Source organism: Plectropomus leopardus, chromosome 20 (assembly GCF_008729295.1).
Source record: "Plectropomus leopardus isolate mb chromosome 20, YSFRI_Pleo_2.0, whole genome shotgun sequence".
NCBI classification, from domain to species: domain Eukaryota; kingdom Metazoa; phylum Chordata; class Actinopteri; order Perciformes; family Serranidae; genus Plectropomus; species Plectropomus leopardus.
In genome coordinates this window covers 28240332-28265607 of record NC_056482.1, presented here as the reverse complement: position 1 = coordinate 28265607, position 25276 = coordinate 28240332, and the positions used below count along the sequence as shown (strand labels likewise).

Below are 25276 nucleotides of genomic sequence, written 5' to 3'. Positions count from 1 at the left end.
AAGAAGCCTCGAATATTCGTAGCCAAATCTGATTTGTCATAATACTGATTCGGGTGCAGCCCTATTATCAATACTAGGTTTCTGCCCCGATGTTTCCCTTTTCTCCACCTCTTTTTATCCTTTCACTCACTCCATTCATAATTTTTCTCATATCCTTTCTTTCTTTACCTCTCGCTCTTTTCATCTCACTTTGCATATTGTTCTGTAACTATCTGCATCAGTACTGCTCTCCCTTTTTTGTTCTTCCTTATCTCTCTCTCTCTCTCTCTTCTCCTGTCGGTGTATCTGTCTCTCTCTCTCTGCCTGTCTTCCTTTCATCTCTCGCCATCTGCCTTCCTCCATCTCAATTTTCCTCACTCTTTTCCCCTCTCTCTCTCTAACTCTTCTTTCTCTCTCCGTGTCTCTCACCCCTCCCTCTCGTCTCCCTAAAAACTTGGCAGTGATCCCCGTCGTGTTTTTTTTTTTTTTTTTTTTTTTTTTACTCCTCGTTTGGGGGATTGCGAATGAATGCGATCCAATCTAGACCTCGGCTAAGAGACATGAATTTTCATTAATTACAACCTTGTCAGCAAAAGCATTATGGGAGCTGAATATGAAAATGCTAATGAGGGGAGCTCATTTGCATATTTTTCTTTGTTGGAATGTCATTAATTATTACGTTTTATGATGATGAATGCAGCTGTCGATGGCTGGCCCTCCATGCCTAATTAGCTATCAGAAAATCCTCCGATCAAAAAAATGGATAGGGATCCCAAACTTTACTTTTTCATTTTACACCTCTTTTCTCTTTGTCACTCTGTCACTGTTGTTTACTCGCCCTTTTTCTTTTGTAACGTTTGCCAGCAATACAACTTTACATTTTTCCAACTTTTGTCTTTTGACAGCCGAAAATTACATTCAGCACTACAGTGATTTCAGACACAACTCTAGCAGACAAAAGCCATAGACTGTGGCGCTCAGACACATTTAATAGCATTTAAACTTCTTAAATCTGACAACATGGTTTGATTTCTCTCACAGACATGGGAAAAACAAGATAAGCAACTTGGCTAGAATTGTCCTGCAAACTGCAAAAAATTAGTAAAAGGTGGTTTTATTAGATATTTTCATAAAATTAGGGGAAAAATGTCCAGAAAACTATGTTAATAATTCTGTTAATTGTATATAATTAGAATTTTGTTAAAGAAAAAAAAAATTAAAAAAAATAATGTAGCACTTTTTTAGGTAATTTTTTGTTTGTTTGTTTGTTTTTCCTTTCTATTCTGTCCTATTTTCAGATGTTTTTTTACACAAAATATATTATTAGATTTTTTTCTACTAATTTCTGGCTAATTGTTAGTCAATTTTGTATAAGGTGCTTGGTCGCCTTCTTACCATGTTTTTGAAAGAAATTAAGCCAATTTGCCCAGGTTTTGAAGGGTTAAAAGTTTTCATCCTTTTCTCTTTGAGTTTTTTTCCTTTATCTGTGGTCATTTCTAGAGCTACCTTAGAGATCTCTTAACTTAGAGATCTTTCAGATGTCAACTCTATTCCCTCAGTCGACTTTCAACCTTGGTTCTTTCTGTGTGTAGAAAATTGTCCAAAAGTATCCAGGAAACTATACTTTTAATTATAATTGAAATTTTAAAATTAAGTTACAGAAAAAAATACACTTCCATTTTTTTAATTTTTAACACTTTTTTGGGACATTTTCTTGTTTGTTTTTATTTTTTACTTTTCTTTTTTCTGGCTTATTTTCAGGTAATTTTCTTGTAACTTTTTACTAATTTCTTGCTGTTTTTTAAGCCATGTATTCTTAAGTTTTAGATCAAAGATAAACCTGAAAACTCAACATCAATGTTAACTCTTTTAATGGGACGTATTTGCGTATTTGCTTACATCACTTTATGTAACCAGTGTAGCTATTTTAACAAAAAAAAAGTATTTTTCTAAAAATAACCAAATAGTGGTGCATTCACCCAAATGTAACACCAACAAGTAATTCTTAGTAAAACAAATAACCAAGCCCCCTAAATCAGCTGTAGTCCAATTACTTAATCTCAAGTGCTTTAGTCCTGATTATTTAGCTAAATTAGATCGAGGCTTCTTTGTCCTGCCAACTTTATCCTAATTACTTAGCACTGGGTATTTTAATTCTGGGACATTTAGCTCAGATCAATTTGTTGAATTTCCTTTGCTCGTAGCATTTTAAGTCATAGTCCTGTTTTTTTATTAGCTGAAACATTTCAGCCATAGCTCTGTAGCCCTGGCTGTCTAAGCCTGACATTTTAGCTACTTCAGAACTAAAACGCTGCAGGTAAAAATGTTCATTTTTAAGTTTAAGTTCTTAATGGCTCTGAAAGTCTTTGTTGAAACCAGACAATTAGCTCGATAAACACAAGATCAAATTGTGCAAAATATTAGCTGGCTAGATTCTTATTAGCAAGGTAAAAAATGCAGATGAGTTAGAAACATCACTTGTTTAGCTGACACCTGAAGATAAGAAGCGATAAATGTTTAAATGATCAGTTACGAGCTCTGTTCAGTGCTGCTGCGATGGAAAACTTTGAAACTTGTGCACACCAAATGAAGACCTCCAATATGGCTGCCAGAAGGTGTGCGAAGTCACCTGAAAGTCCTGCAACACCGTCCACGTCTGTCCTCACCGCTCTCTTTTTGTTGTCCCTCCCATCTCTCTTTCTCTATTGTCTAAGAAGAGTAACAATGAAGACTTAACAAATCCCCCCTCCAAAAAAGCCACTAACGAACACCCCCCTCACTTGGCTTAATGAATGCCAGGCTTAATTAGAGCACCATGATGTCAGAGGCATTAATTATCAGTTGGCTTCGTTTCAGAAAACACACACTGTCTGTCTTTCTCTCTTAGTTTCTCTCTGCATCTGTTTTTCCTCTTTTTGTCTCCTAGTTTTTATTTAAATTTCTACCCCTCACGTGTGACTCAGACCTGTTGTGAAATCACCATTTAAAGACACGAGTCTCAGTCTGATATATATGTGATTTTTGGCGTCCAGTCTGAACACTCAGATCTGAACTCATGTGAGTAGCCGAGTTTTTATTACAGATTTACGCAAAACTAAAGCAATGTTTATCTTAGATGTTGATAAAACACAATTACGAGATGACTCCATTTCTACCATTAACAGGTTTATTTCTATTGCAGCGACCGCACTCGCCATCATGATATCTAATCGAAGGCGACGTAGGCGTGTTATGCGAGCGATAATTGCATTAGGGGAACTACCATTTTGCAAGATGTGCTCTCTTTTACTTTTTATTTATATTTATATTAATCAGTGCTCTGATTGCCTGTTTACACTATTGTCTCTTGTATATTGTACATTTTTGTGTTTTTAATGTTGTTTGTTTTTACATCTTTGAGCAAAGCCAAATGCAAATTTCCACTGAGGTGGATAATAAAGTCTCTCCATCTATAATGGAAAGGCGAGCCCCTTATACACGGGAGCAGCCATGTTTGAGGGAATTTGGGAGGTGATAGTCAAGGATCTCACAGAGGAGTTATGGATTCAAAACTTCCGGATGATCTGCTCAACTTTTGAAGAGTTATGCGATGCAATAAAACCTCTATAGCGCCTGCTGCATCATGATGGAGCCAGTTCCTTCATCATGCAACCTATAAAAGTGACAAAAAGTGTTTCCATTGCAGTTTTTACAAAATATGGCTTTTGGAGAGGAGACAGACATCTCTACGCCCGATAACTTCAACACTCAGCAGCTCACAGCAAAACTACACTGATCAATGGCACTACAGGTAAGAGAATAAATATGTATTTTTGATTTTTGGGTGACCTGTCCCTTTAACACAGCTGAATGCCAGCATGTGCTGCATGTTACTGTAATGATTTATATATTTTTTGCTGTTCACACACAATGCCTTTAGCAGAGTATTATCAGCAAAACTCCAAAATCTTAAAAGTGGATCTTACTTTAAAAAAATCTAGAGCCAATTTCCTTGAAAAATGGAAGCAAATATAACTATAAGCCTTCATTTGGGTTTACTTTATATCTTTTTGTTATATTTACTTACAAATTTAGTTATATTTACTTAATTTTGTGAAGTTTTGGCTTAAAAATGACAACTTTAATCAAATCAATATTTCTAAGCTATGTTAATTAAGCCAAGTTTATTGTGCTGTACATCTGTATTCTGCTGGTTGCAAACTAGTCAATCGTTTTTGTATTTTCTGTGAACAAAACAGAACTTGCAGAACTTCATCATTGCTAAAAATACTCTTTTCCGTGATCAGGTTAAATCAGATTAACTTGTTTTTTTGAAGCTGCTAACAATTGGAAAGAACACGTCATATTAAAGTTGCTACAACTCTACAAAATTAAGTCAATTTTATTTGTAAAGCACATTATCACAAATCACAATTTGCCTCAGAGGGCTTAAAAGCTATGAAATCTCCTCTCTGTCCTTAGACCCTCACATCAACTGAAAAAAAAACTTGGATATAAAGTAAACTTACTAAAGTAACTTAAAATTTATAGTTATATTTACTTTCCTTTTTTTTGGTTCCAAGATCAACCTGTCAGATTTTACGTGTACCCCAGTACACGCCAGTCACGTTTTTCCACCGTCGTGGAGAAACAGGGAAGGTGATGCCTCACTATTGTCTAAAAAAACACTCAACATTGCCTCAAACTATAAAAAACAGCCCTTGACAAACACACTATTCATGAAAACTAGGTTCTATTTTTTAAAAAAACGGGGACATTTTCCTTTAAGGCTTCCAGTGTGGATGCAGTCTCTCCGTCTCTCTCTCTCAGATGATAAAATACAGTTCATCTTTGGCCTCTGGGAGCCACAGCTCTAACTGAAGAGCTCTCCCTCCCTCTCTCACTCGCACAATAAACATACTGTTTCATGCTGCACATCTCTATCTCCCTCTCTCACCTCTTACACACAAACAAGCACTCTCTCTCTCTCTCTGCCACACAAACACACACACACACACACACACACACACACACACACACACACAGTGCAACATGAATGACCCCGGCCTGGTCTCCAGAGGCCTCATCTGGATGGATGACAGAAGATGGAGAAGACAGACAGACAGATGGATAGACAGACAGAGAGACAGACAAGACACAGATACACAGATAGATAGATAGATAGATAGATAGATAGATAGATGAGGTAATGTTGGATATATGGGTCAACTTTGGTTTTCATAACCATGACGACGATAAACAGTTCCCAGCCTTAATTAAGTAGTTATTTCACGTGAGATCAGATGCTTCTATGTGTTATTCCGGATGCACACACAACATATTTTGTCATTTCATTTGGAGCACGTGTTGCATTACTTGCAGGGAAAATGCAAAAACCAAAAAATTCTGGTAAACTAAAGTGTAGGACACATCAAATCAAAGAAGTAGTTGCAACCAAAGCCGACTGTTGTGTCGTATAACATAGCCTGTGTCCCAGCCAGAAATTTGTACTTGGACACACCACAAAGAGTACATCCGAGGACCAAACTTTGCCTTTGTGAGAGGAAACAAGTCTCCATACTATCAGGTGGCAGTCATCAGTAATCATCATGAAGACCATCATCAGTTATCAATAACCACACTGACATCACAACCCAATGGCTGTTCTTTGTTACTAAAGAAATGTAACATGACATATCTCACGTGACAATATTCATCACGCATTACGAGCTTTATACAACAACATACGGTGTTACATTCTTAAAATGACTCAACGTCTACTTTTGGGTTCACACAGGACACAAACAGCGGTCTCCTAAACAAAAGGCCTGTGTCTGTTGGACCAGTCCACCTCCTGTCACCTCACTTTCTCCTTCTCCACAAGAGGTCGCCACCTTACAATACACATAATATTGGTTTCTTTTTGCTGCTTGTACAAATAACGTATGCGGTCGTATTTTGGAGGACGGTCTCGATGCTAAATATGAAAAAGTCCCTGTGCTTTTGGGGATTCAGGTTACTTGTTGAACAACCTGCACTCAGTATTTTGGATTTTCCTTTATATATTTTTGCACTTGCTTTATAAACACTTATTCTATTGTATTTATCTGTCATTGTTTGCACACAGACAGGAAATTTAAAAAAAACAGGATTTCTGGATATAAATAGGATTTCTTGATTGAAGGAGTGGTAATTCCCAAATCCCAACATGTAGGCTTGAGCCCCACCTGCCTCTGGAATTTAAGACCTACAGCAAAGCTGCTCCTCGGCGTCACTACTTCCTTTATTAGCCTTTTCAAATAATTATAATTAGCTCTGACAGTTCTTTAAGAAGCCTAAAAGCGTTTTTTATCAAAATGTTCCAAGACATTTCCCCCTCCCTGATCAGGAACCCCGAAGTGCTCCCCGATGAACCGCCGCTTTCAGAGTGTACGTTTTACATCTCCGCCCTCCACCCTCTCGCCTTGACGAGACCTATTATTACTATGTCAGATCTAATTACACAGACAATTTCCGTGTGATACACAGCCCCTTCAAAACAATAATATACTAAATACTCAGCAGTGGCTTACATTGTGCGTCCGTATTAATGCACTGAAGTCAGCGCAGCACTAATCAATGCATGACATCCATTCAAAAAAAATACTCTGAGAATGAGACGGTGGCTGTTGAGTTTCAATCAGCCGGGACAATGGCAACAAAATCTCTGAGGGCGGACCGAAGAATAAAGGACGTTTAAAGAAAAAATATGACTTTCTGTTGATGTAATTCATTCTTTAACTGTCATTAATTTTCATTCATTAACCTAAAATTTTGGCCGCTTACTTCTACTTGTTCCTGATGTGTTTTTGTGTCTTTATTTTGTGTTTTTCGAATGTAATAAATCTTGGTTTGCCTTTTAAATCACTTTGTAAATTGATCAAAGGGAGAATTTGATTTTGATTTAAAATATCCTTCACATAATAGAGATGGCCGTCCTGATTATCTAATGGAAATTAATGCCAACCATGATGTTTTCTCTACCCCTTTTTTTCTTCTTTTTCTTATTAATATGCATTTATTTGTTTATTTTATTATTATACTTAAAAAAAAATGTATCTAGCCTTGTGTGCTTTCACTTGTTTACCTACTAAATAATCTTTTAGCTTGCACTTTTATTTATTTTCTTTAAGCAATTGACTTTGTTGTGATTTATTATCGCCAAAACAGGCTTGAGTAAAGTACAGTAAAGTTTTTTGCACATCTTCTGGAAATGCCAATAAAAATAAAATAATATAAATGAATAATCACCTCGTGATGAAATCTTATTTCTAGAAAAAAAAGGACATTGGTATGAGATATTTTATATTTATGTAGCAAAATGTATGCTGCTGATACTGCATATACATCACTTTACGAGCATCTTAACTCAAAGGTCAGCTGGTGGTCTTCATTTAGGGAATGGAGCTGACTCAGTTGTTAATATGTGTCCTACAGCCTTGAAAAAGTCGTCAAATTTTGTTATTTGGTCAGTGATTTTGGCATCAGACACTGATGCAGAAAGCCGCGTTATGATACGCCATCGGGTGGTGTTTGTGTACACCTTTTGTGCCAGACAGAATCACCAAAAAACGCCGTACGGGGGGGGCAGGTGGATGGGACCAACAAACCCTGGACTTTCACTTGGGAGCCCACTTTTTCTAAACCAAACCACATGCTTTTGTTGCACAAGGAAATACGAGGTGTTTCACTGACGCAAGTTTATTTTAGAAATGACCAAATGCATCTAATGAGCAGAAACTGTACGTTTCCTGTGAAAACCAAAGTGTTTTTTAAAAAGACATAATGCATGTAACAGACGTACATTGACACACTGTTCCTGAAACAGACGCAGGAGGACACCTAGTGCGTCACATTCAGACGTGAAAGTCCTCTGACCAAGTAGCGAAATTTGATGAGTTTGGATGAGAGTGTGTTGTGTGATAACAGGTGGCTTTATATTTAACTCTGTGCAGGTGATTCAAATACACGTCCAACAGCATTCATTAAACCCATCAAACAATAATGCTAAACTTTCTTTATTTTCTTGCATCTCTAATGTGAGGATTTAGTGCTCTGCTTTGTGTTTGGTCATAATAAAGCGACTAATTTGGGGGTTTTTGGACTGTTAGTTTATGAAAACAAAAGATTTCTTTTGGTTCTGGAAAATGAATTTTTTACTATTTTGCAACATTTATTAAGCTAAATAATTAACTGATTGTACAAATACCTGACATCCTCATTAATAATAATAGAAAACAGCTGCTAATTACAACCCTAAAATCTAGCTTAATTTTTTGGCTATTTTTAGAGGTTGATCATTTATGTCACCACATCTCCTCTCTTCTCCTCCTCTTCTCTCCTCTGTGTTTAAACATTCAGAGCACAAAGACCCAGACCCAGCAGGGAGGGACAGGGGGCGACCTTGGCACCACACCCAGCTGAGGTGAGGGGCTGCTGGGATAGAGAGAGAGACAGGAGGGCCCTGTCTCCGTGGAGGAGAGATAGGGTGAGAGGAGCACAGGATGATAAAGAGACGGGGGGAGGGAAACAAAAAAGAGAGATAGAGGACAGGAAAAGGAGAAAAGGACATGAGGGAGAGAGGAAGAAATTTTGACGGGAAATAACAACAAAAAAAATATGTAAAGTGAGAGAAACAGAGAAAATATGAGCAGAAAAGAGAGAATCTGATTCAAAGAGAAAAAACAAAAACCAAGCCGAGTCAGACAGACAGAAGAAAAGATGGAAAGAGAGAGCGAGAGAGAGACAGATATGTATTTCTATATAAAGTGTCCAGATGTGACCTCCTCAGAGGGGGTCCAGCCTCGTGGCTCAACACTCATTAATAAGGTCACACAGAGGTGAGACAGACGGCTGACTCACTACATTTCAACAAAAACAACAAGAGGAGGAGGAGGGAGATCATCAGGTTTACAACAGCTCGTTATATACTGCTCTGATTAATGCTTAATATGAGATATAGCAGCAAATTAATACAGTTTATAATACAGTTTTTCAGGTCGTTTTTTATACAAAATACATCAGACGTTGATATTTATGGATGGCATTTTTTATTTTTTGATACATATTAGTAAGGTTCAAATTTGCTGCGAGAAAATCATTATAACTGTAAATTTAATGTATATTAATATTATCGTTCAACAACTGCAAAACTGACTGGCTCACATGCTGTATCTTGCTAAATGCACACATATAGACACAAAAATACAAAAACAAGACAATGCTGTTTTAGCAGCAGTTGTCCTCAAAGTTGGTTTGCCAGGATCAAAACTCCACAAAACCCAGCCTACCAAAGTAAAATACAAAATATAAATTAGAGATTTTAAGGTCCAAACATTTAAGAATGCCTATAACACTTAGTCCAGACAAGAATATCTCATTTAAGGATTTAGCACGGGGCTTGAATATTCTTAGAAGATCAATCCTACTGACATTTTTATAATCCCTAACTTTTCCTCAAGCACCACCATGAGGTTAATATTTATGATTTGGAGTGTCAACGACTGCTGGCTGGATTGGTTCAGACGTTCATGTTCCCCAGAGGATGATTTCTAATAACTTTTAGTAATCTGTTAACTTTATTGTGCCATCATCATGTCAAAAATGTACAGAACCTTTGCAGTTCTTTGCTTATAGTGGTTTGAGCTCACGCAACCACACTAACTAAACACCTGCCAAGCTGCAGACCACTGCTCGAGTCCAGAACAAAGACGAGCTATTTTCAAGCTCCACTTCAGCAAATCATTGCTGCAGTTCCAGCTGCCTTTTAGCCACCAGACGTGGTTGTTTTTTAGCGACCCACCACTTTGATTCCCCCAGGATTAGCTAACGAAAAGAAGTTGTTTTTTATAAAGACACTGCTGCATTACCGGTGGGGATAGCAGCCCCTAAAGCGGGTATTTTAACCAAAACATGTACTTTAAATCACAATAACCAAGATGTTTTTGTGCCTAACCACATGTTAACCACAGCCTTGTTGAAGCATGAAGGAACATAATGTATCCACAAAATAATAACGTACAAATGTTTTGCACAAATGTTCAATGCCACCATTTTTGTGGTAAGTAAGGAAAAATGCATACTGGATGCACAAAGATAAAATCCCTTTTCTGTTCTGATTAGAAACTGTGGTTAAATCCAAAAACTGAGACAAGTGTGCCACAGAACAACTTTGGTGGAAACGTCCACAGTGTCCCATCACTTCCAGTTTTTGAATTACACAACGAAAGCAGTAGAAGACGTTACAATGAAGCTGCTGCATCACAATCAGACTGAAGCCACATCAGATCGTTTATTTATAACAGAGCAGAATGTGCTTACGAGCTGAAACCACTGAGCTTCTCATTTACTATGTAGGTGACAGTTACAGGGGCGGGGGGGCGGCGGGGGTGCAGGGTGGTGCACCTGCTCGGCAAAGCAACTACACACAGGTAGACACAACCACATACACACAAGAAAGAATCACATAATACCTCAACTTTCACACACACTCACTGTAACACACAAGAAGACACAAGTCAAGGGTGCAGATACACTAACTTACACACACAAACACACACATTCCTGCATTTGACCACATGAAACCACGTTCATAAAGAAGCTTACATCACACACTCAGATACTGACACAGTAACCTGCCAACTTGCACAGATACACACACACTGGCTTCACACACAGACACCATGATCATTAAAACACACACATAAAGACACACACACAAAAATACACACTCGTGCATCTACACAACTGCTGATGTACTTATATAAACATATATGTAAGTGCAAGTCCACACATTCATGCATAAAACACACACACATCTTCTGATTGCTTTTCTGTGTGTGTGTGTGTGTGTGTGTGTGTGTGTGTGTGTCGGCAGATTAATCTAGTGGGGTCGCTGAGATGACACTAATCCCTTCGCTGATTATCTAGAGCATAACATCACTCTAATCTGATCGTGGGGGGGTTAAGAAAGACAGACAAGGTTAGAGAGGGGGAGAGCGAGGAAGAGACAGCGAGAGGCTGCGTTCACACTCAACATGTTCAGGTCGGGTTCATTAAACTCTTCACTGTTTCTTTCTTCTGTAATTCTGAGTTCATTTCAGGTGAGAATAATGACGTTTACCAGGTCTTAAACCTGTGAATAATCCTAAATAACTGAAGTCATTCACACAAAATGCAAGGGATTATGGTTCAAAGATAAATCTCAAAAGAGATGAAATTCCAATTCACATCAGATAACTTCACACTGACAGATCTTTCAGTAACCAGATAAAAAAATTGATAAATAACCCTTTTGATATCTGGATCAACATCAGGTTTCTCATGTTGTGTTCAGACGCCTTTTACAAGCTGTTTAAACCTTTAAAACTTGAGCAAATTGGTTTGATTTCTTGCTTTTGAAAACACAGGGAAAATAGCGGTAAATAACTTGGCAAGTAATGTCCCACACACTGCAAGAAATCAGTAAAAAGTGACAAAAAATAAATTAATTAAGGAGTATATAAAAAATGGAAAAATGTACAGAAACTTATTCATAATTATAATGATTACATATGTCACAGAGTACTTTTTTTCATTTTTTTGGAATATTTTCTTTTTTTTATTCTTTTTCATTTTTTACTCTCTTTGTTTTTATTATTTTCAGGTAATTTTCTTTTACCTTTTTTTTTAGTAATTTCTTTATAATTTTTGGATCATGTCTAGTTTATTTGTTCATTTCCTTCTCCCTTTGTTTTTGCACAAAATCAAACCATTTTGCTTAATGTTAACACGAACACAAAACTCTTTTTTTGATGCTGCTATTTCTATGTTCTGCTTCAATAGAAACATTTGTCAATATCGCTTATAATTTACATATTTTTTCTAGTCTTTTTATTGCATGTCTTGCTCTTTTTTATCTGACTGATTATTTTGTTTTGTTTTTATTTATCTTACTGATTCGTTGAAAGAAGCATTTGTACCAGCCAACCATTTAGCAAGCACATTAATAACCAAAAATGCTCGACCAAAAACTGCAACTTATTGAGAAACCTGATCAACCTCACATCGCCTCGCCTTGCAGCAGCTCACAGGTGACCTAATACGCTCCATCAACCATAATGTCTCAGCAACAATCAACCAGCTCAACCAATTAGTCCAAGTAACTTAGGATCGCATCTTTTTTTCATAATGTTTTTTAGCGAATCTCAAATGCTTGAGGCTGTCAACACTGGAGAAATTCAAGTCTGTGCATCACGTTAAAACTTCATGAATATTGTGCAGCCAACTTTTTTCAAAAGAAGAAAAGCCGTGTCACTCTCTGAGAAAGAAACCACCATCAGTGATATTAATGAAAGCTCTGCGTTTTAGGATTAATACTGAAACGCTACATTTTCCATCAGGGCAAATAAAAACAATAAAAAAGAGAAAAGCCAACACACACAGGAAGCGATGTGATTTTCGGAGATCAGAACAGTCACAGGTAGAAAGCGAAGAGGATGTGCGTGTGTGTGTACCATATCCCCGGCTGTCTCTGTCTCTTAGTGTTATCATTATCAAAGTAAATTGCGGCTCCCGTGTGCCAGATGAAGAATACAATATTTCCATTTCTGACTCTGCGTCGCCTCTTCCCTCTCTGCCTCTGCAGCTTCATACCATAATCACAACACTGTCACAACACATCGCATATACTATGGATCATTCCAGCATGGAGCCGAAATTCTCCTCAAGTTTTGCATTTCTTTTTGTTTGTTTTCTGTTATTTATTTTTCTTGTTATAATTCGCAGTGTGCATTCAAAACTAACTGCACAGTCATTTGAATTAGCAAAAAATCAATGATTATATGATTATTATTGAAACAACTGGACGCAGAATTGATCCTATCGTGTGTTTGCATGGCCGATTCCAAGGTTATCAGAATCGGACCCTTTTGTCAACCCCCCCTCAGCGTGTGATATCGACACCAAAGACACCCTTTTGCGTATTTAGGAGACGCGCCGCGCTTTCAGCTTACTCCAGTGGTAACTCATTTGCAGCAACACTTAACGCACAGAAGAAGCAGCAAGAGCGAGGAAGACCGCTTAGAGCGGAAGGGAAATGAGGTGGATGGGTCAAACAAAACCGGACTTTCACCCAGGAAACCACTGTTTGTGTCCCATGTGAAACTAAAAGTCAGCTTTTGATTGCCGAAACACCATCATTTCACAACGTTAACTGCCTGTTACAATGTGCTTCAGCTTTCTGCCACATAGATACGCTAAAAGGTGCCCTAAAATCATCATGAGATAGCAAGAGGTGTAAAAAAGCAAAGACAAATTACAACAAAAACAGTCTATAAACCGACAAACCTATGAGCATTAAATCCAAAATCTGCCATTACACTTTAAGGGTGTGACAAAGTGTTGGTATATGATGACTTGAGAATAAAAATGTGTTGGTTTGCACAAAATAATCACATATAGTTGTTGAAGTGTCCACAACGTTTTCTTTATGTGTCCATATACTTTAGGCCTTATAGCGCATATACTCGTATGGTATCATTGCTGGCTGGCAGCAGTAGTCAATGCATCTCGGTCCACATATACAATACCAAACAACCCCGTCCAAAAAAATGTGTAACCACACACATTTAGGCTTCAGAGCGGAGCTTTAAGATCTAATGTTTCACAAGAGAAAGAGTGAAAAACCAACAAACAGCAGAAAGAGCGAGAGACAGAAAGAGAGCAGGTAGAATCAGAGAGCCGAGAGCTGACATCTTCCATATTTGATGCATCCAGTCAAAGGTAATTAAGCTGTGTGACTCTGTGTGTGTGTGTGTGTGTGTGTGTGTGTGAGAGAGAGAGAGGCAGATTATCTGTGTCAGTGGCCATTTGCTCACAACTGGCGCCACATCGCAGAGAGCCAGAGGCAGAGAGCATCATGGGTAAATGAGCACACACTGCCTAGCGTTTTCCACACAGCGGGCCGAGGGAGGGAGAGAAATTGCATGCCAGATGACCTGTCTCCTCCAGTGTACGATAGTGTTTCACTAATTCTCTGCACACACTCACACACACACGGCCAGATCAAAACCCAACAAAGCAGCGAATCCAAGGTTTTTTTTGTAAAATAAGACAAAACACACACACACACACACACACACACACAGCAGCGTACCTGTTAGCCGGCTGGAGTTGGCGTACGGAGGTGAGAGGCTGTCATGTGACGCCATGTACTGAGACCCGTCTGCATAACTCTGGAAAGAGAGACAATCAGATTTCTTAGCAGCAGAAGTACTTATGATCGTAATCACTTAAATGACAACAGTTATTTAATTTTTAAAAAATCCAAATTTTTAAATGTATATTTTAGGGGTGCAAGATATTTTTCCCAATATTAGATATGTTGATATATATACCAACTAGGGCTGTCAAACGATTAATTTTCTTTAATCATGAATAATCGCAGAATTTAAATAGTTTTTTTTATGACGTTTCAGTTCCATTATTTTGCATTACTTAACAGTTTTGAAGTCTTGACAAAGTGAAGCCATTTTTATCAGCCTGAGTTGACTAATAATCTGACAGCTAAAAAAAGTGTGCATGTCTGTAAGAAGGAGAATCATGGGTAACCACAGAAACCATTTTCATTCAGGTATCTTGAGGTCAGAGGTCAAGAGACCCCTGTGAAATGATTGTGCCGTTATTCCTTTGCCAAAATTTAGCCTAATTTGGAACATTATCTTTCCCGCTTCCTGAAAAGGTAGCATGACAAGGTACTACTGGATTCCTCAGGTCTTCTGTTTTCTGATGATACCAGTATCATAATAAAAATAATAATAATAATAATAATAATAATAAAAAAAAATTAAATAATATTAGGGATAATGATAGATAATGTTCCAAATTAGGCTAAATTTTGGCAGAGGAATAACGGCAACATAATAATAAACAAGAATAATAAATAAATAAAAATAAAATAATACGAATGATAATAATACATTTTATTTAAGGGTGCCTTTCAGGACATTCAAGGTCACCTAAAAATAAAAATCACCTATCATATATACTGTATGCCACCAAACAAAGTAAACAATATAAAGTAAAAAAAAAAACAAAAACTTTAAAATACATAAAAGTTAAAAACAGTGATTACACAGAATTTTTCTTTCTTGTAAGTTTACTGGCCAAACTGAAGGTTAACCTCTGCATAAGACACACTCAGCAGGTAATAGCAGTCCTAAAGGTAATATTAGCCATAATAGTAACATATAAATGCTTAAAGCAGTTGCATTTAACTGTAATTAAAGCATTAAAATATAACCAGTAGTATTGTTGTTTGTAGTTACCTTAGAAGAACGACTTCCGCTCGCCCATGACCCTGCACTCGTTCTCTCCTCCATATCTGTACAGGAGAAAAAAAGAGATTTAGATGAAATAGAAAAAGAGTAGCAGTAGTAGTAGCAGTAGTATTTAGGAGAGTAAAGAGAAATAGGAAATTTTTAGAGGGAATTTTCAAAATACAGTTTCAGGAAAATAAGCGGTCCAAAAATCCAATTTGTTCATGTAATGCAGTGTGTTTATACTTTAAAGACAAAAAAAACAACAAAAAAAAGGTGATACAGATCCGAAAGATTAACAAAATGAGATAATACAAAAAACCCATGCTGCATTTTATTGTGCATTTACTCAGAGGCTGCTATATTGAACTTCTTTAGTCCTCACGTCCACATTTTTAATCACTCAAATAATCACGTGAATGACTTTCAACACTACATATAACATTACTGTACAGTGTCCATAATAAATGACTGGAGCGTAAATCATTCTCTCTCCATGCTCCATGTCATTAAACATTATTGATTATGATTGTAGAGCCTTTAATGTGTCTTTGTTTAATTTAATGGTCCTTTAAGCCTCCTGCAGACCAATAATCCCCGCCGCCATTACACTGCTTTTATGATGTTATATCCTCCAAAGGTCAGAGAGGTCACGGGTCACCTGGTAAATGTGCTGGATGGAAAGTTCGAGGATCACCAAAGATATTAGGGTTTATTCTGAGGGGGACATTAACGTACAAAAATGAACGGCAATCCAAAAAAAAAAAAAAAACATAAATGTCAACCTCCAGATGGCGCTAGAGGACAAGTAAGGGGATCACCTAAGTCAGTAGGGTTAATCTTCTGGGGACCATGATAATCTGCATAAAAACTGCAACACAATAATAAAGTTTACAGCTGCCTCTCGATCCGGTAAAGATGTCAAAGTTGCCATGCCTTCGACATGCCTTCGACATTTCTGCAAACCACATTTATATTTGTATGTTTCAGAATTTTCATATCTATGTTATTAAAAAGTCAAAGTTTATGAGCTGAATTTGTCATCAGGAGGTGGATGGCATGTCAATATGTTGAGACGCATGCCACGCTGCAGAGCACTGCTCGAGAGCAAAAAATAACAAAACAGGTTGCAATTTCACGAGTCGTTGCTGAATTTCCAGCTGCTTTTTCGGCACCAAATGTGGGTGTTTTATTAGCAACACAGCTGCTTTTCAGCAGCTGAACATGGTTGTTTTTTTCAGGACCAGTTGCTATTTTCAGCATCTTCTTAGCCCACCAAAATGGGTATTTTTTTAGCAAACTGTGGCCCTTTTATCCAGGAGGATAGGGCCAAAAATTGAGTTTTTTTTTCTTTTTACAGAGACTACTTCTCAAGAGGGATTTTGACCCAAAAAGCAGGTATTTCACATCAAAAAGTGATCTTTTCCTAATCACTCATTAACCGCAGCATCATAGAAGTAAAAGTTTAAACATATCCGCAAAATAATAACGTGCAAATGTAACATTTCCATTTGCAGAAAAGCACACGACATTTTTTCTGAAATTTGGTTGACACCTCCTACCAACAGTGACCAGGTGAGACATCCAAGTTGTCCAAACACAGCCAAACCTTAACTATAGTGGTGACAGATTAGAAAACATAAGAATCCTCTTTGTGCCTGTAACCTGTTCTGTTATTTAAACATAAGGACTTGCTGGAAAAGACAGACGGAGAGGACAAGAGACACTAACGTCAACAGAGAGAGAGGAGGGGATCTATTTTCGACATGACAGGTAGATCAGTTCATCCAGGTCGATGAAATGTGCAAACACAGCTCTCGCTTACAGCACGCACACACACACACACACACACACACACACACACACACACACACACACACGTTCGCAGTCGTCTCATGTATTGTAGTACTCAAATCTCTCCTCAATGGGCTCTCCATTGTGTCAGTGTGTGTATAGTGAGCAGCTTACATTCATTGTCGAGTCATTTGGAATGTCAGCTTATCTGTGCTTGAGTGTGTGTGTGTGTGTGTGTGTGTGTGTGTGTGTGTGTGTGTGTGTTTGTACAATAGAAATAAACTGGTTCAGTTACAAAAAGCATTTTGGAGTCAAACCAAAAGTCGCTGCCTCAATAAAAGTACCTTTGTGCCATATTTGTAAAAAAAAAAAAAAAGAATAGAAGAGACTTTGTGCAGGTTAATAAAGATTATGCAAGAACAATTGACGATAAATTGGATTTAGGGAACATACTTTTGATCAGCGGTAACGCCTGTTTAACAGTAATTTGAGTTGATGAAATTGAAGTTCAATGACAGGGTGGATTTTTTTTTTTTTTTTTTTTAGATGAATTTAGGCAAAAGACAATTGAATTTATGCAACACAAACTTAATCAGCTGGCTTTAGGGAACATATATTTGGAAATTAGCTGGATTTAGGGACCACACTTGATCACTTGAATTTATAAAATCTAGCCTGCGTGATTTAAGAAACACACAGTTAATCAATCCAGTTTAAAGAACATTCACTTGATTGGATTGATTTAGGAGGCACATTTAATGAAAATGATTCAGGGAACACATAGTTGCTTGTCCGGATTTAGGGAACACATTATGATCGGCTGAATTAAAGGGACGTATGAACCAGATTAATTGAGAGTCATGTAATGATTGGCGGGATTTTAGGAACACAGTCTTAATTGTTTAGATTTGATCAGTCTGATTCAGCATACGTATACTGAATTTGTTTGATTTAGGGAACACACACTTGCTTATTTGACTTAGGGAACACACAGTTGATCATTCGGATTTCAGTTGACACAGTGGATCTGTTTGATTCAGGTCACACACATTTGATCTGTCAGATTCAGGGAACACTGTTAATCCACCTGATTTACGGAATACACACTAGATCAGTCTGATTTAGGGAACACCCACTTGATCATTCAGATTTCAGAAAAACATACAGTACTTAATCAGTGATTTTTGGAAAACCAGCTGCATTGAGTTTTTTTTGGGAAAACACATAATCATTCAAAATTTAAAAAAAAAAAACAAAAAAAAAACAAAACCCTGATCATTCAGATTAAGGGAACAAACACTTGATAATTCCAATTTAGGGAACACACTATTATTCAATCAGACTTAGTGAATGTACACTGGATTGGTTATATTTAGGGAACACACTGTTAATCAGTCTTATTTAGGGAACACACTTAAAAATTCAACTTCAGGGAACACAAACTTGATCAGTTGGATTATAGGAACCCAAAAAGGAACAGTTGGATTTAGGAAAACAGGCACTTTATTGGGGCATTTAGGGAAAACACACTAGATCCTTGAATTTAGGTGAAAAACATACGATCAGATGGATTTAGGGAACAAATATGATGATTGGCCCAACAACAATATTCTATAACAAAAAAAAATTAAGTTAAGTTTGATTTACTCACTATCAAAACCAAAGTTTTGGTATTGTGAGAAGAAATATTTGTTTTAAACCAGACTTTAATACGCAACCATCCAGGACGATAAATAGGCTATATTTTAATGTTTACAAGAATATTCAAATGAAAAGTAAATTGTGCTGTTTCTGTATTTATCATAGTTGGGATGTGTTAAATTTACACATACTGTACTCTGTTTTAACACTTTGGCAGCGCATATGTTTTGTCCTGCAAATATAGCCTGTTTGGAAACAGGAGAGCAGAAGAGAGGGGAGGAAAATAAAAAAATAAATAAAAGTAGAGCAGGGGGGAGTTTGATGATGGCTGGTCTCGATGCAAAAAGAAGTGGAAGTGAATGTGGGGAGGAGGAGGAGGAGGAGGAGGAGGAGGAGGAGGAGGAGGACGCCAGCAATTAAAGAAAGCATCCCTCAGCATTGAAAAGTAAGAGGAGGAGAGAGATTGGAAGAGAGTGAGGAGAGGAAGAGGAGGCGAGAGAAATACAACTTGGTGTGTGGGAGTTAAAAGACGTGGAGGAGGAGGAGAGAAGGAGGAGAGAAGGAGGCGTCCATGTGTCCTGCACCTGATAAGGCCTCCGATTGAGGGCTATAAATTACACCAGAGAGAGAATTTACACACAAGCAGGAAAACACACTCTCAAAGTACACACACCTTTCTCTCTCTCTCTCTCTCTCTCTGTCTCTCTCTCTCATACATACACACACACACACACACACACACACACACACACACACACACACACACACACACACCAGGTCCAGGTCTATCATCAGTTAATGAACTTAGACTGACAGACAGCTCCATGTCTCTCACACTGATCCTATTAAGACCTGCTTGACACAAAACAGACTCCTATTAATACAGTTACCCTCTGTGTGTGTGTGTGTGTGTGTGTGTGTGTGTGTGTGTGTGTGTGTGTAATAAGCGAGGACAAAAACAGGCCTGTAACCCAGTATGACCATTCAGCTGCTCTTTGTGTTACTTAAAATGAGGTACTGTGTTTGTGTGTGTGTGTGTGTGTGTGTGTGTGTCTGTGTGCAAAGATCAATCAAGTTTGTCTATGAAGCAAAAAAATATTAATATCAAATATGTTTTCCTGCAAGTACAGTGCAAAGGCAGATGGTTCATGTCACTTTTGGGGTACACAATAAAAATGCTAAGGCTGTTTGAGGGTGTTCTTGACTCGTCCTGTCGTAAATATCAACAGTGAGGAACGATGACCATTTCCACTGAACACAGTGACACCTGTTGGTTCACATAATCAAAAAGAAAAAGAAAAATGAACCGCTGCTGGATTTAAGTTCTCGCTCTTTGTGTGTTTTCACTGACTTATTACAAATGTAACAAGAGGTTTAACCCCTTGACATCTGAGCAAATTGGCTTAATCCCTTTCAAAAACATGAAAGAAAGGTAATGAGCAACTTCACCAGAAATTACCCAAAATTAGCATGGCATTAGCCAAAAGATACAGTAAAATTACCTGTAGTAAAAAAAAGGTAAGAAAATGCAACAAAATAAATATATATAAAAACCTAACAAAAATTAGGAAATGGCCTGAAAAAAAGTTCTAAAAATTTACATTTAATTAACTTAAAATATTTTATGTTGTAATTAAAAAATATTTTATATTTATTATTTTATTATATTTTTCTGTCTTTATTTTTCTACCTTTTTAACACATTTTTTAGTTTATGTTCTTGCCAGCTTTTCCTTATTTATTGCATTTGTAGGACAGCTCTTGCTAGATTGCCTGTTGCCTTTTTAGCCACGTAAAAGAAATCAAACCAATTTTCTCAAATTTCGAGGGTTTAAAAACTTATGAAAGATGTCCCAACGTAACACAAGAAACTGATGTTGATCCATGTTTTAAAAGGTTAAAGATAAGGTCATACAGACTGACGGATAACTTATTTATTGTATAGTTTTGGTGACTGTTGGAGAAAAAAGTAAGACTACACCTGGCCTACAACTGTTATGCATACACGCTAAAAATCAGGACGTACGTCAACGCTTCGGTCTTTTTAATGACGAAATGGCAAAAATGTTCACTTTCTGATGCTGCAGGAGGATTCCCGGCTTTCATCTGATGACGCACAAAGGTTCATTACATGGTTTCACAGGTAAAATTAACTAATTAGATTGAAAGATTGTGTTACCCACAACGGAAATTTCTCCACAAAGATCTTGTTTTCTCTTTTAAACCATAATGTTGTGCACGTACGGTCATGTGAAAGTATGTCGACAACCGTTTCAAACAGGCTCACACGAGTTGATGATGGTAATAAATGGTCTCTGATTGACAGAAATGAGGACAGTGGTCATGCTGCGACAACATCAAGTGCATGTGTGTGTATGTGTGTGTGTGCGCACCTGTGTGAGCTCTATAGCCCCACTGTTCTCATCTGGTCCCCAACCAAACTCTATAATTAACTGTAGGCCTTCCCCATCCCCCAACACACACACACACACACACACACACACACACACACACACACACACACACACACACTCTTCAAACAGCGTGTGCTGATCAGAAGAGGCTCTGACGGTCATCAGATCCGTTTAGGTATTTTTCTAATTTCTGCAAATCAAACACTCAAACATTTCCTGTCAACTGAAATGTTCTTGGAAATTAGAAATAAAAACAACACAATTGTCTTTTTTCTTTTTGTTTTGAATGAAAATGATCATCAGAAGTCGACATATGGGGGCCTCGGCTATGTACAAAGACCCGATGAAACACAATAGATAAATCACAACAATGGTAAAAAAATAAATAAAAAAGTAAAAAAGAGCTTTGTGTGCATGGTAATATTAAAAACATTTTGTTTTTAGACAGGATGAAAAGGAGACTCTGGTGGTTTTCTAACCTTCATATTCACTGGAGATACCCTGAAGACTCTTTTTCAGCCAAACTCTGCTGTGTAAATCAAACAGATTTACACCTTCCCAACTGGGAACATTTCAGACACTACATCTCCCGCGGAAACGGCTTTCTGCAGCCATAATGAGCTATAACAGCCTTGAAGACAACATTTATTGGAAATGACTTGAGACTTAACTGAGCTGTACGTCCAAATGAAAATCAAACCAAACTCTCTGGTTGATTTTTTTTGCAGCTGTAAAGAGGAGAAGTGTAAATGTCCTGTTGGTTTTTAACAAGTGGACGCCAATAAGGCTCAATGCTTCACTCAGATATTTGAAGCTGCAGTTCCTCTAATGCTGCTCAGAGAAAACCCAAACTACTGAAGATTATGATTTTCTCCACAGGGAGTTTGACTGTTTTTATAATATGTTTAGGGCAGCAACTAATGATTACATTTTCATGACTGATTAATCTGCCAATTAGCTCCTTAATGAATTATTTAGTTCACAAAAAGTGATACTATAAGTATTTGCCTCCACCGACGTCAAGCTGCAGTTTGAAATATGATTGAAATCGACTGAAATATGAGATGTAGCAGACAGAATGTGGAGAGAACGCATCCCAGCCATCACCGCTCCGCTCTCATTCGCCGCTGGTGTCTCCACAAGTGTCCACTCCGCTCTCATTTCCCGCAGGTGTTTTCACCTGTGTCTCCACAGAATGTCCTCCGCGCTCTCATTCTCCGCCGGTGTCCCCAAATGTGCTCCGCTCCACTCTCCACCGGTGTCTGCTCTGCTCTCATTCTCTGCCAGTGTCTCCAAATGTGCTCCGCCCTCATTCTCCGCTGGTGTCTCTGCTGGTGTCTCAGCTGGTGTCTCAGTCAGTGTCCACTCCGCTCTCATTCTCTGCGCCAGTGTCCGCCGGTGTCCGCTCCTCTCATTCTCCGCTGGTGTCTCTGCCAGTGTCTTCAAATGTGCTCCGCCCTAATTCTCTGCTGGTGTCTCTGCTGGTGTCTCCGCTGTGTCCACTCCGCTCTCATTCTCCGCCAGTGTTTCCCCAGGTGTCTCCGAATGTCCGTGCCGCTCTCATTCTCCGCGGGTGTGTCCCCAGGTGTCTCAAAATGTCCACTCCGCTCTCACTCTCCACTGGCGTTTAATAAGAAATTCAATAAAATTTTGCCATAATTGGCAAAAAATTGGTATGAATTCCTGTGAGGTCACAATGACCTTTGACCACCAAATTCTAATCACTTCATGTTTAAGTCCAAGTGGACGTCGGTGCCACATTTGAAAAAAAGTCATTCCTGAGATGACGAGTTCATGGGAATAAGAAACACTCAGATCACAATGACCTTTTACCTCTGATCAGTTCACCCTTGAGACCACGTTGACATTTGTGCCAAATTAGAGAAAAATTCCCTCAGTGCTTTCTTGAGATATCACGAGAATGAGACGCATAAACCAACAGGCAGACATCCCAAAAAGATACTGTAAGGGGGAGCGGCGACGTATGAGGGAATTTTCGGAGCTGATAGTCCACGATTTCACAGGAATTGTGGCTTCAAAACTTCCGGAAGATCCGCTTTTGAAGAGTCATGTGATGCAATAACAGCTCTTGTAGCTCCTGCTGCATCATGAGGGAGCCAGTTCCTACCCCAAAAAAAGTTTCCATCGCATTTTTTCCGAATTATGGTTCTTTTCAAATCACCTGAAATAACTTCTCTGCAAAAAATGGCAGGTTTTTTTTTTTTTTTTTAAATTGACATGTTTCCGTTAGGCGTATTTTATATTCATAATGAAGCTTGTAGGAGCACTGAGGAACAACAACCAGGCCTACACTTAATTTTTTAGCAATAATGGGAGTTTTTCGAGTGTTAAAAGTGTTATTCAGCCTCCTTTCCAAGATAGCTGGTACCACTGGATGCCTGAGGTTGTATAGTTTCACTAGATACCAACTGAAAAAAAAGCATGTTCAGCCTCTTAAAGACAGTAATGTCAGCGCAGAGGAGAGAAAAATAAGAGAACAAACAAGAGGAGAGGGAAGACGTAAGAAGAGAAGAAAACAAAAGCAAAGAGCTAAGGAGAGAGGTCAGAAGGAGAGTAAACAAGGAAGTGAAGGAGACAAGGAGGGGAGATTAGTCATAACTGGAGGGAACATGGATAGAAAAAGTGAATACCAGGACATGACTTATTAAAAAAGTGTTTAAAAATAAACTTTTCTAAATATGTTTTACTGCAAAAACAAAAGACAAATTGTGACATTAAGAGAGCGGAGTGATGGAAAAACACGAGAGGACAACGGAGGCACAAAGATCCAATTCAGTCATTTTATATAATGCAAAGAGAAGCTCCTTGTACTCACTGAACTACATTCATGTTATTATCCAGGGTAATCACACACACACACATGCATGCACACACACACACATGCACACGCATGCACACATGCACACGCATGCATGCACACGCACACACACACATACACAGATGAGACAGTAAGAATTAAGAGTCAGATTACGTCTCTGTATCTCTCTCCTTTAAAGCTGCTTAAACTGTCTAACACCCACAATCCCACTGTGTGTGTGTGTGTGTGTGTGTGTGTGTGTGTGTGTGTGTGTGTGTGTGTGTGCGCGTGTGCGTGTGCGTGTGCGTGTGTGTGTGTGTGTGTGCGTGTGTGTGTGAACAAGCAGAGGAAGTGATGTAATGGTCACATTCAGGAAGTCGCCCATGTCCTGTTTTGTTACATGATTCCTGCTCTCTTCCCCTCGCCTCCCTCTTCTCTTTCTTCCACCTCTCCTTCCTCCTCTCACTCCATTTTCACCTCCCTCTTCCTCCCTTCCTCTTCTTTTTCTCTCGACTCCCTCTTTTTATTCTTTCCTTACTTTGTTTCTCCTCTCTCTCTTTCCCTTCCCTAATTGTTATTTTTTTGTCTCCCCTTTCATTTCTTTTCTTTCTCTCCTTCTCTCCCTCCTCATTCTCTCTTATAGCTGTTTTCTATCTTTCTTTTTTCTCTTTCTGCCTTTTCTTCCTGCTTTTCTCACTTTGTTCCTTCTCATTGGCATCTCTCTTTTCTGTCCATTTTTCGTCTTTGTTCATCTTTCTCTCCTCATTCTTCTCCGTGTTCTCCTTCTCTTCTTACTATTTCTTTTCTTTCTTGTCTGCTTCCCCTTCACTTCTTTTCTATTCTTTTTCTCTCTCCATCTCATCTCTTTCCTACATGTATCCCCTCTCTTCTTTTTTAATATTGCTGTTTATTTTTTCTTTCTCTCCTTTTCTCCCTCTGCCACTCTTCTTTCCTACTTCATTTTCCTCCTTCATCCCTCTCTTTCCTCCTCAACTTCTTTCCTTCCCTCTCTCCTTTGCTTCCATCCTTACATCCCTCTCCTTCCCCCACTGATTTTCTTTATCTCTTTCTTTCTTCTTTCCTTCTCGTATTGGTTTTATTTCATTTTTTCCCAGTTTCTTTATCTTTGTTTCTTCCCTTCTTACTTCTGGCTTTCCTTATTTTGATCCGTCTCCTTTCTTTATTCCTTTAATCCTTCTTTTCTTCCTCTCTCCTCTCATCCTTTTCCTGTCTCTCTCCTATTCTCCTTCGGTCTCTTTTCTTACTGTTGTTTATTCTTTTCTTTCTCTTCTCTCCTCCTTCCTTTACACTTCTTCC

General features: G+C 38.2%; 1 protein-coding gene across 1 annotated transcript in view; it reads right to left on the bottom strand.

Annotated features, from left to right (window-relative positions):
- LOC121959979 (transcription factor 4-like) overlaps nt 1-25276 on the bottom strand; it is a 263772-nt gene that overhangs the window by 185796 nt on the left and 52700 nt on the right. The window contains exons 4-5 of the mRNA XM_042509549.1: nt 15303-15358; nt 14132-14210 (exon numbers count right to left, since the gene is read on the bottom strand). Coding sequence (XP_042365483.1) covers nt 14132-14210; nt 15303-15358 — 135 coding nt within the window. The remainder of the gene's footprint in view (nt 1-14131; nt 14211-15302; nt 15359-25276) is intronic.